General features: G+C 46.1%; 2 protein-coding genes across 2 annotated transcripts in view; both read right to left on the bottom strand.

Annotated features, from left to right (window-relative positions):
* Nucleotides 1–871: 871 nt before the first annotated feature.
* Nucleotides 872–4244, bottom strand: eef1akmt1 (EEF1A lysine methyltransferase 1). The gene is made up of 5 exons (XM_068572716.1): nt 4192–4244; nt 3156–3289; nt 2809–2891; nt 2398–2687; nt 872–1267 (listed from the first exon to the last, which is right to left on the bottom strand). Exons 2-5 carry the CDS (start codon nt 3285–3287, stop codon nt 1137–1139), a joined length of 636 nt encoding a protein of 211 aa, XP_068428817.1. The 5' UTR covers nt 3288–3289; nt 4192–4244; the 3' UTR covers nt 872–1136.
* An 883-nt stretch (nt 4245–5127) lies between these two features.
* Nucleotides 5128–14736, bottom strand: part of xpo4 (exportin 4) — a 32416-nt gene continuing 22807 nt past the window's right edge. Inside the window, exons 10-24 of the mRNA XM_068571862.1 lie at nt 13966–14142; nt 13698–13840; nt 13170–13315; nt 12541–12718; nt 10912–11071; nt 10652–10821; nt 10279–10453; nt 9469–9675; nt 9265–9351; nt 8525–8705; nt 7848–7969; nt 7432–7562; nt 6854–6971; nt 6573–6665; nt 5128–6487 (exon numbers count right to left, since the gene is read on the bottom strand). Of these exons, the coding sequence (XP_068427963.1) occupies nt 6290–6487; nt 6573–6665; nt 6854–6971; nt 7432–7562; nt 7848–7969; nt 8525–8705; nt 9265–9351; nt 9469–9675; nt 10279–10453; nt 10652–10821; nt 10912–11071; nt 12541–12718; nt 13170–13315; nt 13698–13840; nt 13966–14142 (2286 nt within the window). The 3' untranslated portion in view covers nt 5128–6289. The remainder of the gene's footprint in view (nt 6488–6572; nt 6666–6853; nt 6972–7431; nt 7563–7847; nt 7970–8524; nt 8706–9264; nt 9352–9468; nt 9676–10278; nt 10454–10651; nt 10822–10911; nt 11072–12540; nt 12719–13169; nt 13316–13697; nt 13841–13965; nt 14143–14736) is intronic.

Genomic DNA, 14736 nt, shown 5'->3' with positions numbered 1-14736 from the left:
TGGTTCCTGTGAAGGTCGGTAACCTCCCAGCCTCCGGGCCCAGCAGCGAGGAGGCGTCTGGTCAGGGCTCCTCTGGGTCCAGAACCCACAACATCCCTCAGCGCTTCGGGGGCTTCGCCATCAGACGGCTGAAAAAACCTGCTGACCAGGAGGAAGCCAGCGTGAGGCAGCGGCCCCTGGCGCCTCTCCAGCGGCCCCTGGCGCCTCTCCAGCGGCCCCTGGCGCCTCTCCAGCGGCCCCTGGCGCCTCTCCAGCGGCCCCTGGCGCCTCTCCAGTGGCCCTCTTCATCTTACAAACCTCAGGTCCAGCGTGTCCGTCAGGCTCCCAGATGGAAGGGGCCTCCTACGGGACGGTAGCAGGTGAGTGCTTAGTAAATCTTGCTGGTCTAGATTCTTAAACGTGGTTTCTAACAGTTTCTTCTTCCAACAGGCGCAGCAGGAGTCCTGGATGTGTGACTAGTGTTTTTTGAATTAAAGAAATAAAACATTTTACATCTTTTGTCTTAATTCCTCTTGGCTCTGTGCTAGTAAGTGACCAGCATGTGTGCATAATGCTGACTGTTTGGGGTGAAGATCAATTTTAAGAAATTGAACAAAATGGGAGATGTTTACCATGAGACCAACTGATCTACCTCCAGAACTCAGACCAGGAGCTCGCTGGTGAGCACCTGGTGGGATTCAGGTCTCTAATGGGTCTCTCTCTCTCTCACTCTCTCACTCAGTTCAGGGACTCACAAGACACTGTGTTAACTTTTTTTTAATTAAAAAATAACTAGTAGACTCAAAGCCGATGAGGCCAAAATACCTAGCTTTAGTCTGGATTCTACATTTCCCACAATGCATCTTGTTCTGGTGCCCAAGTCTGCAAAAATCTTGACCATAAATACCCCAGAATCTACAGGTTTGAACTGTAGTTCCCCTTTAAATAAACCACCAATGGATAATTTTAAACAGTCAAAAAAAATTCAGAATTTTTTTTAACTGTTTAAAATTATCCTTTTTTTTTTTTTTTTTTTAAATTTTGCTTAACAAATTCAGGTAAAATATTTTCCATGGGTTAACTTTTCAAAGTCATCCAATATTTTTCAGTAGGACTTGTATTTGGTTCAGTCAGAGTTCATTAAATAATATTTCAGCTCAGGACCGCAGGCGGGACGGATAGTTGACGAAACAGCGGAAGTCGTTTGACAAGTTCCGGTTGTGTTCGGGCCGGAAGTCGCACATCCTGACGCCCAGAAGCTCTCCGGCCAGTTCCTCCATGACGGCTCCTGTGGAAGCAAACAGGAAGTAGTCTGCTGTCGCCCTTCAGGTGGAAATGTTTACCGTGGAAGTCCGTTTACAAGCCGCCGCTGCCTTCGGTAGGTGTCCCCTCTGTAGCCAGCGAGCACTGCTGCTAGCTCTCGGCTAGCTTCCCGACAACCACTGAAGGTAGCGGTAACCAGCGCCAACTCAGGCATTAGCAGCAGCTAGCGAGGAGCTAGGCGCAGGAGCTAGCAGCAGCAGCTAGCGAGGAGCTAGCAGCAGCAGCTAGCGAGGAGCTAGCAGCAGCAGCTAGCGAGGAGCTAGCAGCAGCAGCTAGCGAGGAGCTAGCAGCAGCAGCTAGCGAGGAGCTAGCAGCAGCAGCTAGCGAGGAGCTAGCAGCAGCAGCTAGCGAGGAGCTAGCAGCAGCAGCTAGCGAGGAGCTAGCAGCAGCAGCTAGCGAGGAGCTAGCAGCAGCAGCTAGCGAGGAGCTAGCAGCAGCAGCTAGCGAGGAGCTAGCAGCAGCAGCTAGCGAGGAGCTAGCAGCAGCAGCTAGCGAGGAGCTAGCAGCAGCAGCTAGCGAGGAGCTAGCAGCAGTGCTAGCTTGCTACAGCAGGGACACCCACCGAAGGCAGTCGCGGCTGGTAACCCGTAGTATTCGTTTGGCTGTATATACATCACACAGATACTGTAATTTTACTCGTAACGGAGTACTTTTACACTATAGTTCTGCTACTTTCAGTTAAATAAATGTCCTGAATACTTAAGTACAGAAAAATACTTAAAATAAATCAAATAAAAATTTGTATCCAAACAGCCACTGTAAAAAATAACCTGTTAAAATATTTGTTTTTTTTCCTGCTCAAACAGCTCATCTTTGTAAAATAAAATAAAAAATACAAATTATAGTTTGGGGTTTTAATAATTATAATAAGAACGATTATGATTATCATGAAAATAATGATGATGATAATATTCCCAATATTCATAATGATGAAGTCAACAACAACGCCCCCTGTCCTCTCACCTGTACACAACAACAACAACAGCAGCAACGCCCCCTGTCCTCTCACCTGTACACAACAACAACAGCAGCAACGCCCCCTGTCCTCTCACCTGTACACAACAACAACAGCAGCAACGCCCCCTGTCCTCTCACCTGTACACAGCAGCACCTTTCCTTTGCTCAGGTACTTGACGGTCTCGCTCACTTTGCGCAGGCATTCCTCGGAGAGGTACGGCGGGTCCACCAGCACGACGTCGAAGCCGCGCGGCGCGGCGGCGGCCGCGAGCGCCAGCGGCTCGTTGTAGTCGTAGAAGACGAAGTCTTCGCCGTAAGACGCGAAGCGCCGGTCGAACTCCAACACGACGACCGACACCCGATCCGAGCCGAGCACCGAGCCCTGCTTCAGCTTCTGGTACACGCTGGGAGCGCTCACACACGCGACCCTGCGGCAGCCGGAGAGCGGTGATACCATTATGTTATACGGTTATTTTTAATATACGGTTATCGTATACATCTGTGTGTGTGTGTATGTGTGTGTGTGTGTGTGTGTGTGTGTGTGTTTACCGGCCTCCCTCCCCAGCTTCCTGCACGAGCTCCTCTGCGAGCCGAGTCGCCGTCTCGTCGCTGTACCAGAACTGACTCATCCGCTGAAACGCCAGAAACACATCAGCCTGATGTCAGAGCTAAAGTAACATTTAATATTCACATTAAAAATAATATATATATATATATATATATATATATATATATATATATATATATATATATATATATATATATATATATGTATACACACACACAAATATACTGTGATAATATTTTTTTTTTTTACTTTTAGTAGAATCTCAAATTTTTATGTTTAAGAAAAGTCTAAATAAAACCAGATATAATAGAAAGGACCGGTGCTTCACCCAGTCCTCCTCCACAGCTCCCACAGTGAACTGGTCGGCGGCCGGCGGGCTGCTGGTCTGCTGGTAGAACTCCTGCAGGGCGGCGAGCGTGTGAGCCGACAGCGCCGGGACGTCGTCATCGCTGTCACTCATGACTGAAGATGTGTTCGTGAGTATTGATTAGATATCTAATCGATATACAATTATCGTTGCATGAACATGTGATTAGTGCTGGTTTTGAATGTTTTCCTCCAAATATATATATATATATATATATATATATATATATATATATATATATATATATATATATATATATATATAATGTTTTTTTATTTTACAGTGTAAGGGATAATCTTTCTAAACATTATTTATTATAACTTTTGAAATGTTGCACGCAGGAACTTTTTCCAATTTTACCAAAACGTGTTGAAAATGAATCACAATAGAAAAGTTCTACATTTAAAAGTTATACTGAATTATTTTAGGGACTGCGCTGCCCTCTAGCGGCCGGTCTGCGTCATAGCGCATTACTCCATAGCAGAGCTTTAAGATAACGGATTAATCGTCGAAAAAAATGTATACATATAAAAAATAATTACATAATGAAAAAAAATCAAACAATAGTTATATGTGCAATGTATTTATTTTATTTTGTTGGTGTATATATTTGTATATATCTTTAGGGCTGAAGAATTTATGAAATTTGATCAATAGCAATAAATGTGCTATTCATTTTTGGATTTACATTTTTTGATAATATATCAGATATGCATGACAAGTAGAAAACGTATCTGGATCAATATACTTAAAGTATATATGTATTCATATATACACATTGGGAAACGGGTACTTTGTGTATATATAAATATATATTCTTGTATATTTTGATGCAGACACTTCTGTGCTTTTATTTTAGTAGCGTTAAGTATTTAAATATAGAAGACGAATAATGAATGACTTCTAATTAAATATAAAATTTGTCACTGATGAAGAATCCGCTTTTTACAACAAACATCAAAAGGTCTCTGGTTTTAAGGCGTAAAAGTGAAACGACCTGATCTGAAACTGGTCCCGTAAAGCTCTTCCACGCTGCTGTGTTGTGAAAACGGAATGTCGCGGAATGATGTCGTCGGTTCAGAAAGTACGGAATCTGACTAGGGTCAAAATGCTCGAATACGCGCTTTGCGTAATTCATACGTAACCAGGGAGAAAAAGGTGTTTCCGGTTTCTACCTCGCTGTCACTTTGGTTGATTTATACTTTCGACCAGCCGATGAACACATAAGCGGTTTATTTTTACATCTGTTGAAAAAACTCGTCAGATATTGTTTAATTTCGGGGAAACCTACATTTAATTTTAAATGTAATAATTATTGAACGGAGATTTGGAGCATTTTACACACAGAAAGTAATCTGCATATCCTAAAAAAAAAATGTAGATGACTGAAAATATATAAATTCATGTCGTGGTGGAATGAAACTGTACATTTACTGAAGTACTTTACTTAAAGTATTTGGTTTTCATGCTAAGGTCTACTTACATACATTGTACTTTTTACTCCACTACATTTAATTTACAAATTATAAAATATTATAAAAATAAAATATGTTGTATTATAAATCAAGTTTTTATACATATAAAAAAAGCTGAAATAATTTGTTGATTATTCAACTAACAAATATATTAATAAAGATGTTGAGGTTTGGACTGAACAAACATACCAATCAATCCATTAATGGAGAAAATAATCAGATTGATCCTGAATGAAAATAATTAAATAAAATCCTGCTTTTACATGAATCCATGCGTACCAATGATGTAATAATATATAACATAACAGTTTAAATACTTAAACTTACATGTGACTGTAGTTTTTTACTGTAGTATTAGTTCTTCCTCTTCCTCCTCTTCAAGAAAAGCCGCTAATGAAATTTTAACTAAAGAACCAAAAAGACCAAAAAGACCCCGCGTGAAGGAAACTGAGGGCAGATCATTTTTATACAATAACTTTATGTACACTTTTACACTTCATTAACAAAACAGCTGTTCCTCAACCAGCCGGAGCTCCGACAACAAAGTGGCTCTGCTCCTTTTATTTGGTTTGTTACTGTTCCTGCTGCCGCCAGCGCGGCAGCTTCTGCTCGGATTCCAGTGTGTGTGTCTGTGTGTGTGTGTGTGTGTGTGTGTGTGTGTGTGCGCACACACTGAAGAGTGAAAACTGTGCTGCTGTAGAAAAAATACAACAGGAAGTAACTCTGCTAAACTTTAGAGGCTCGATCTCCATCGAGGAGGAAACTTAAAAACTACGATCAAAACACCAGGAAAAGGAACGGAGGAGTCTCTTCTCCTATTCTTCTTCTTCTCTTCTTCTCTCTCTTCTTCTTCTCTTCCCATCATCCACTCGCACATAAAAACATTTCAGTCATGTTTTTTTTGTTTTGCAACAAACACTTCTTGTGGTTTCTGAATTAAAAACATAATAATATATTACAGCTTTACTGAATCGGATTTTGGTTTTCTGTCGTCGAGCAACTCCGACCGTCTCTTGTGTGTGTGTGTGTGTGTGTGTGTGTGTGTGTGTGTGTGTGTGTGAGAGGCACCGCTTGTTGTCGGTTGATGCGCGACGAGATAAAAAATAAAAAAACCTGCACACACTGAACAATCATCAAAACAAAGGCACTCTGGGAAGGATTGGGGCGCCGTGTGTGTGTGGGTAAAAACAAAGTGTGTGTGTGTGTGTGTGTGGGGTTGCCATGGCATTCTTCAAATAAAAAATGGCCCCTTTTAATTCAATAAACTACAAAAACTCACACAGGAAAAAAATAGAAATAAAAAAGTCTCCTGCAATTTTAAATAACAGCAACTTGTTTTTACCCTCAAAGTCAGTCCGTGTGTGTGTGTGTGTGTGTGTGTGTGTGTGTGTGTGTGTGTGTGTGTGTGTGTGTGTGTCGGCCAATCTCCGGTCCAGTCTCCATGGTTACGTCATCAATAAGTCTGTCAATCACGCCAGGCTGGAGGGGCGGGGCATAAAACCCCCGGGAGAAAGAACACGAGGCGAAGCGTCGAGGCGCGAGGCGGATCCTCAGCAGGAGGAGAGACGGCCTCCAGCCGGCTCGTTACCCAGAGTTCATAGGGACCGGACGGGGTCACGGTTATTTGACGCACAGCAAGCCGCCCACGTTGCTCACGAACTCCTCCAGGCTCTTGAGGAAGGCGACCTTCTGCTTGCGGTCCATGGCGGGTGGTGAGCTGCCGGCCGCCAGCTTGTTGAAGGCGTCGGCGAGCCGCTGGTAGATGACGGCGTCACGCTGCGAAGAGAGCAGCGCCGCCACCAGCTCCGAGTACTCCGCCTGCAGAGACACACATATACATACTATATAAATATGTATACATGTGTATATATATGTATGTATAACCTGCTGTGGGAGGACTCACCTGATGCAGGCACACGAGTGTGTACAGAGCTTCTCCGGCGGCCACCGTCATCTCAGTGTTGTGTTTCTGCAGCACGAGCATGTCGAACACCAGCTGGAGGCACACAGGGACACACAACAGACACACAACGTGAGAAGGATTTATAGCGAGTGTGAAACAAAAGAGTGAACGTCCTCCTTGCAGAGCGTTCCATGAGATTCACACGTTAGCGTAGCTTAGCACAAAGTCACATGAAACAGATATAAAGCAGGTCGACCGACCGCTCAGTCACATGACTCTACCTTCAGGAAGTGGCTGGTGGCGATGAAAAGGGGCGTGTCCTTCTCCTGGTTCTTGGCGCACTGCTCAGCCAGCGGAGACAACGCCTCCAAACACAGCTGACTGATCTCTGAACTCATCCTGAGCACACGCTAAGGAACACACGGCTAACACGCTAAGGAACACACGGCTAGGTTATACATCTAGTAGGTTATTAATATAGTAAGTTATTAATGTAGTAAGTTATTAAGTAGGTTATTAATATAGTAAACAGTTCTCTTCATTTCACTCGATGAAGTTGCATCAAACAAAAGTGTTTTATATAAGTTTTGTGTTGTTTACAAACATCTAACAGATAAATAACTCAAAAATAACATTACAATTGTAAAAACAGTGAAGGAGCTGTCATGGTGTGTTTCTGGCGCCCCCTCTGGACTAAAGCGGTACTGTCTCATCACATATTAATAAACCATTTAAACCAAACATCATGTATATTAATAAAGCACATAAACCCCTCATCCTATACATGAATAGAGCACACATTATATATATATATATATATATATATATATATATATATATATGAGCACGTGGAGGATACGAGGTCATGCCCAGCTCCAGGGAGAACATGAGGCTCTTGAAGAGATCTTCAGGCAGCTGAGGGATCTTCTCTGGAAAGATCTCACAGATGAAGGTGATGAGCTTGTAGTACTGGTTACACAGGGAGGGGAACTGGGGGAGGGGTGGGAGGGGGGGAGGGAGGGAGAGGCGTTAACTAACATAACACAGACATTTTGATTTTACTGTGATTCTTATTTCACTTTAGTTGTATTTCAAACAGCTTGGCTGGTACACGTCTGTCTGGACTGGATCAATAAAGTTGGATTCAAATGGATGGATCGTATTGTTCTGAAAGACAATGAATCAGTATCCACACACAAACACACACACACACACACACACACACACACACACACACACACACACACACACACACACACACACACACACACACACCTTCAGCAGGTCCTGGGACATGAGCGGCAGGACGATGTTGACTCCGTACAGAACGACGTCTGCAGCAGAAACCGGCCGGCTGGACGTCGGCGTCTCCTGCTCCTGGTTCCTGAACACCTCGTCTGAAACACACCAGACGCCAACACACTCCTCTCAGGGTGAAGATGTCAAACACAGATTCAGGGTCACGACCGGAAAGAGACAACCATGATGTGGAGAAGTCAAACTAAAGAGAAGTGATATTGTTTAAGAATAAAAGAAAGTAAATTGAGTTCATACACATCCTGACCGAAGGATTTCATGGCTTTAACCCTATTTTCATGACTTTAAAACACATTTCTATCACTTTTACACAACTTTAGGGATTTTATTGGGACTTTTTCAGGCCTGGAAATAAACATTTTTAACTAAAAACCAGGTTTTCCATGACCGTATGAACCCTGGTTGTAGTTCTAATACATCACCACGTCCAGCAGAGGGCGCTGTGGCCCAACGTGCAGTCTGGTCCGTGCAATAAAACAACCGGTGACGAGGTTTCTTGACGTAAAATCTTATGAAAAGATGTGTGGAGCTAAACACCTCTGAGGCCTCACGACAAAGACAAACTACACCTGACCTCCTGACCTCCTGACCTCCTGACCTCTTGACCTCCGGCCTGAAGCAGAGGCTGGACTCACCGGTGTCGCTGAAGTCGATGAACTCCTTGGACAGCAGGTTGGTGAGCAGCTCCATGATGAGCAGCAGGTCCTGGTACTGGTCCTCCTCGGCGGCGGCGTCGCTGCGCTTCCTGCTCTGGTTGTTCTTGGAGTAGACCTGCAGCAGCGTGAGGCACGCCTCGTACAGCCGCATGGACTTAGTCTGACGGGAGAGACTCCGGTAAGACATTGACGTTTGCTGCCACAGACGGACTGAAACTTATTGATTCACACATAAAACATCTGGTCTGTTCCCGTGTGACAGCACAGAGCTCATAAACTATGAAGATAATAAATAATTTAACTATTAAAAGACTTTAAAACCTGTTCAGCACCCCCGACTGGAGGTCATTCTTCCATTTTTTAACCCAAAAACATGTTTATTTTGACTGAAGATGCTTCAAAACAAGCTGATGCTTTCCTGCATTGTGTTTATTGTTGCAGATGTCAATGCTCTAGCTCTTAATCTTTCTCTAAAGGTTCACCATCAGTGTGTGGCTTGTTGTGACAGCACAAAACAACATGTTTATAAACTTCTTCCTGAAGCTCCGTGCTCATCCTCATGCTGATGTTTACAGTTTTAAGATCGTCATCTATGGTCTTTTCCTCCGTCAACCATGAACCACGTGAGGATGAAGTCCTCAGTAAAGCTCCTGCTGCCACCATCTTGTACACAACAACAACAACAACAACAACACAAAGAGCAGGAGGGTCGTCCTCACCTCCCCCAGGTAACAGATCTGCTTGTGAGCCACTTCCACAAACACCTCGATGATGAGGTTGATGGTCTCGGGCGTGTTGCTGTAGACCTGAAGACACCAGAGTATAAATATATATAAATATATGTGTGTGTGTGTGTGTGTGTGTGTAGAGCCTGTAGTTCCTCTGATGAAGCCCCTCAGCTGTGTGGACCGGCTCTCGCTCACCTCCATGAGGCCGATGCAGCTGGACAGGAAGTCCATGAGGAAGGAGAAGAGCGCGGCCACGTTGTCGATCTGCGTGGCCTCGGCGATGCCGCACAGCGCCTCCAGCGTGGCCACGATCTCCCGCTTCACGCTCTCCTCCTGGCTGATCTGAGCAAAGTTATCCTGATTCACCAGGTTCAGGAAGCGCTGCTGCAGCGGGTGGAGCACCTGGGGAGGAGGAGGAGTCATCCATCACCTCCTCTTCAACTTTTAAAGACATTCTGAGCATTCTTCACTCTATTTAGCTAATAATTATCCCATTTAATGGAACTTTTTATGTTTTATTGTAAATCAAAGTGCATCGTTCACCTGGAACCAAAACCTTCCTCCTCTTTCCCCTTTCCTCCTCCTTCCTTTCTGTATCCTCTTCTTCCTTCCTTCCCTTATCCACCTACCTTCTTTCCTTCCCTTATCCTCCTCCTCCTTCCTTTATCCTCCTTCCTTGCTTCCTTCCCCTATCCTCATCCTTCCTTCCCCCTTATCCTTCCTTCCTCGTATCCTCCTCTCTTTTCCTCCCCCCTCCCCTTACAGAGCTGACCAGGTTCAGGCAGCAGCTGCAGGAATGAACAGCTGCCGTCTCCTCTTCCTCCTCTTCCATCCCATAATTACTCTGGAGTCTTGGTGGCTTTGCACCACATTTACTACGTCGCTCTAATAACACAAAAGATCTTCAGCTCAACAGAAGGATCCAGTTCTGAAGAGGAAGACTTCCTCCTCCTCCTCCTCCATCATGGATAACCCTTCCCCCAGTACACGTGGTGGTCCCAGTACCTCGGCCCAGTACTGCTGCTTGGCGTCAGAGTCCATGTGGGCGAAGCCTCCGAGCACCAGCGCCTTCATCAGAGTCCTCTGCACCGAGCTGGACAGCAGGTGCAGCGGCGGCCGGCGGCCGGCGAACTGTTTGGCCAAATTCCACCAGCTCTCACACTGCACCACCATGTTGGCCCTGAGGGGAGGGAGGGGGCGGAGCCACAGTCAACAGGCTGAAGGGGGCGGAGCCACAGTCAACAGACTGAAGGGGGCGGAGCTACAGTTAACAGTTTTAATGGGCTCACAGCTCGATGTAATTAAAAATCAGCACGCTTTATTAATCCTAACACACAGTGAAGCCTTTCATAAGTGTCTGGGTGAAGCGCCTCCTCACCGCTCCCTCTTCTCCACCAGCGTCACCAGCAGCTCCACCGTGTCGTTGGCGAGCTCCGGCTCAGAGCTCCACACCGACAGGTTGTTGATCACCTTCTCCAGGAGGTATCCCACAAGCCACTGGGCTCCCTCTGTGTCCGCACCGAACGCCGTGCTGAGAGGCATGCTGATCTGAGGGGAGGCGGCGGGGGGAGAGGGTGAGCGGGTGAATGGATGAGGTGATGAAGGGATGAATCCCTGCAGCAGCAGCAGCAGCTCTACCTGCTCGTACAGCTTCTCGTCCACCAGCAGGTACGTCTTGGTCCAGCGTCGCAGGAACCACATGATGTCTTTCCCCATCTGAGGACTCAGCAGCTCCGTCAGGCTCGCTCTGGTGGCCCGAGACTCCACCTCTGAGGCCCGCAGCACCGCCGACAGCAACCTGGGGGGGCGGAGGCACTTTATTTAGCCCATAATTATCACAATTAATGGAACTTTTTATGTTTTATTGGAAACTGAAGTGCATCGTTGTCTTTTTTTTAAAGCAGTGGTGAAATGAAAAGTATAGTTTTGCTCTTTCCTCCTCTTCCTCCCTTTTCCTCCTTCCTTCCTTCAGCCTCCTCTTCCTTCCTTCCCCTTTTACCTTCCTTCCATTTCATTCTCCTCTTTCTTCTTTACGTCCCCTTTCCTTCTCTTTCTTCCTCTTCCTTCCTTTCTTCCCTTAGCCTCCTCTTCCTGGCTTCCCTTAGCTTCCTTCCTTCCCTCATCCTCCTTCCTTCCCCCTTTACCTTCCTTCCATTTCATTCTCTTCTTTCTTCCTTCCCCTTCTTCTTTACTTCCCCTTTCCTTCTCGTTCTTCCTTCCTCCCTCCCTCCCTCCCTCCCGTAGACTTGTTGTTTTGTGTTCTTGGTCTGAAGTCTGAATCCTGATGAACTTCAGAACAAATGAAACCAGATGACTTGAGGTTTAATCTGAGGAAATGAGACCGAGTCCCCGACAAATAAGTGATGGAGCCTCCTCGGGTAGATCGTCTTCACGGCCTTTGGGGAGTGGGCTTCACAAAGTCATGCACACACACACACACACACACACAGACACAGACACACACACACACAGACACACACACACACACACACACACACACACACACACACACACACACACACACACACACAGGACTGGGGGGCTTACAGCAGCTTAAGCTGCACAGTTTCACATTGTTTGCAGAAAACAAAACCACGCTGACATTTACGAGGAACGAGGTCGGACGCTCGCTGCGAGGAAACCCGACGCCATCGGTCACTCGCCTCTGCAGTCCTCACTGTCACACACACACACACACACACACACACACACACACGCAGGCACGCACCTCGACTTAATGAACAATCTAGAAAACACAGCGGCTCGACGACCTTCAACAGACACTAACGTCCATTAACGTCACTGTGCTGACACACACACACACACACACACACACACACACGCGCACAGCCAACATCTCTGAAGTGCAGAACGCTTCTAACACCAGCCGCGTGCTGTCTGCATGCGCGTGTAATTGCTGTTGAAAAGACGGATCCATCCCATAATGGCAGCTGGTTTGTGTTCCATTAGAACGTTGCAGTATTTATAGACACACACACACACACACACACACACACACACGCAGATAGATATTACTTCTCTCTTCAATGTTTAATTGATAATCTTAACGCCGTTTCTTTTGCACTTTGTCTCCATGCTTTTGATGTTACATGTAGATTTGTAAACTTTCACGAAATGCTTTGGAAAAGAAAGAATAAAAGCTCAAAAACCTGGAGATGTGAGGCTAGAAGGTGTTTAGGAATCTGGTTTTTAATACTTGTGACGAGAACAACCTGAGCTAGTTCTGGTTTCCTCTCCGCTGGTCACCTGATCACAGAGTCCGTGTGGTTGCATCCCGGGATGGACGAGGCCTTCTCGCCCGGCGAGCCCAGGATCTGCAGCGTGATGTTGATGTCCACCTCAGTGGAGCGCTTGATGGAGAACTCCATCACCTCGGAGGGGATGAGCGGGGTCTCGCCCTGAGAGTCGTCTGCTAGCAAGTAGCCTGAGGACGCAGAGAGAGACGCTCAGGGGTCACACAGTGAGGCCAGCGGGTTGCCACGACTTTACACCACATTTTCATGACTTTTAACCCAATTTCCATGAATTTAAACCCAATTTTCATGACTTTTAACCCAATTTTCATAACTTTTAACCAAATTTCTATGACTTCAAACCCAATTTCCATGACTTTATACCAAATTCGCATGACTATATACCAAATTTTCATGACTTTAAACCCAATTTTCATGACTTTTAATCACATTTCTATGACTTTTAACCAAATGTTCATGAGCAAACATTGTGTGAAATGTGTGTGTAGACAGTAAAAAGTGATAAAATGTAGTATTTAAACTAACAATGGGGATTCAAATCATACAGTAAACCTTAAATGACTCAAATGAATGAGAGACAATAGTTTGATTAAACAATAAACATTCGTAGCCGCTGCTGACCTGAGACCAGGATGAGCCAGTGGATGTCCTCGTAGAGGTCGTCCAGCACTTTGCGGTCCATGGATCCGGGATTAGAGGAGTTCATGAGGTGCTGCTGGGTCCTCTGCAGCTGGCCGTGCAGACGCGTCACGCGGTCCTCCAGCAGGCTGCCGGACGAGAGCGACGTCAACGCATGACTCACAACCAACACTCAGGTCACACAACCGGAGAGAACACAGAGCTAACAGAAGGCTAACACAAGAGATGCTAACAGGAAGTTAACACAAGAGATGCTAACAGAAAGTTAACACAAGAGATGCTAACAGAAAGTTAACACAAGAGATGCTAACAGAAAGCTAACACAAGAGATGCTAACAGAAAGCTAACACAAGAGATGCTAACAGAAAGCTAACACAAGAGATGCTAACAGAAAGCTAACAAAGGAGGAAGCCTAAGATCTGGAGAATCTATATGTGCTTTCATATTGTAGAGTTCCTAGTATGATACCAGTGGGACTGGTTTACCTGGTGAGCAGTGGGACTGGTTTACCTGGTGAGCAGTGGGATGCAGTGGTCCGCCGCCACGCGTCCCAGCGTGCCGATGCTGGACAGCTGGTCTGAGAACAGCTCCCGGTCGTCTTCCTGCAGCTCGTTGATCTCCTCCTCCTCATGCGACGGTACGCCGTTCACCGACTGACGGGTTTCAATGAGCGGAGAGGAATTAAATGACTTCAACAGCGTTTTCCCGTATCTTTAGGGTCTGCATCACACTGTGCTTTTGGTGTTTGTGGTGTTCACGGTACTTGATGGGGTCTCACCAGGTTGCGGGTGCCGTCCGGAGCCGCCAGGTGACACTGGATGTACGAGTTGAAGACCTGGACGGCCGGCTGGACGAAGCAGCCGCGAGGGAAATGCTCCTCGTCCTGGACGAGCGTCAGCCACGACTCCAGCAGCTTGTCGTAGGCCTCCATGTACACCATGTCGTCTTTATCCAGCTGAGCGGGGGGATGGAGGGGGCCGTCAGCAACACTACAGACACCGAAGCTACAGACACCGAAGCTACAGACATAGAAACTACAGGCATGGAAGCTACAGACATAGAAACTACGGCCACCAGAACTATAGCCATCAAAAACTACAGCCATCAAAACTACAGACACTAAAACTACTGTCACTAAAACTACAGACACTAAAACTACAGCCATCAAAAACTACAGACACTAAAACTACAGACACTAAACTACAGCCATCAAAACTACAGACACTAAACTACAGCCACATCTGAGGAAACTCAGAGCTTCTCTGGATGGATTCTTGTCATTAATCATCACTAACTTCTTCCCAGAAGTCTTTACGCTTTCTCGCTAGTTTTCATGGATCACAGTGTTGTCTGGAGCCGGTCTTGTCTCCTGCCTCCTGCCTCCTGCCTCCTGTCTCCTGCCTCCTGTCTCCTGCCTCCTGCCTCCTGTCTCCTGCCTCCTGCCTCCTGCCTCCTGTCTCCTGCCTCCTGTCTCCTGCCTCCTGTCTCCTGTCTGCTGCCTCCTGTCTCCTGCCTCCTGTCTCCTGCCTCCTGCTTCCTGTCTCCTGCA

Source organism: Clinocottus analis, unplaced genomic scaffold (genome assembly GCF_023055335.1).
Source record: "Clinocottus analis isolate CAN_PGR_092001 unplaced genomic scaffold, fCliAna1.0.p SCAF_12, whole genome shotgun sequence".
NCBI lineage: Eukaryota > Metazoa > Chordata > Actinopteri > Perciformes > Cottidae > Clinocottus > Clinocottus analis.
The sequence above is the reverse complement of the archived record's forward strand: the minus strand, read 5'-3'. Positions and strand labels throughout refer to the sequence as shown.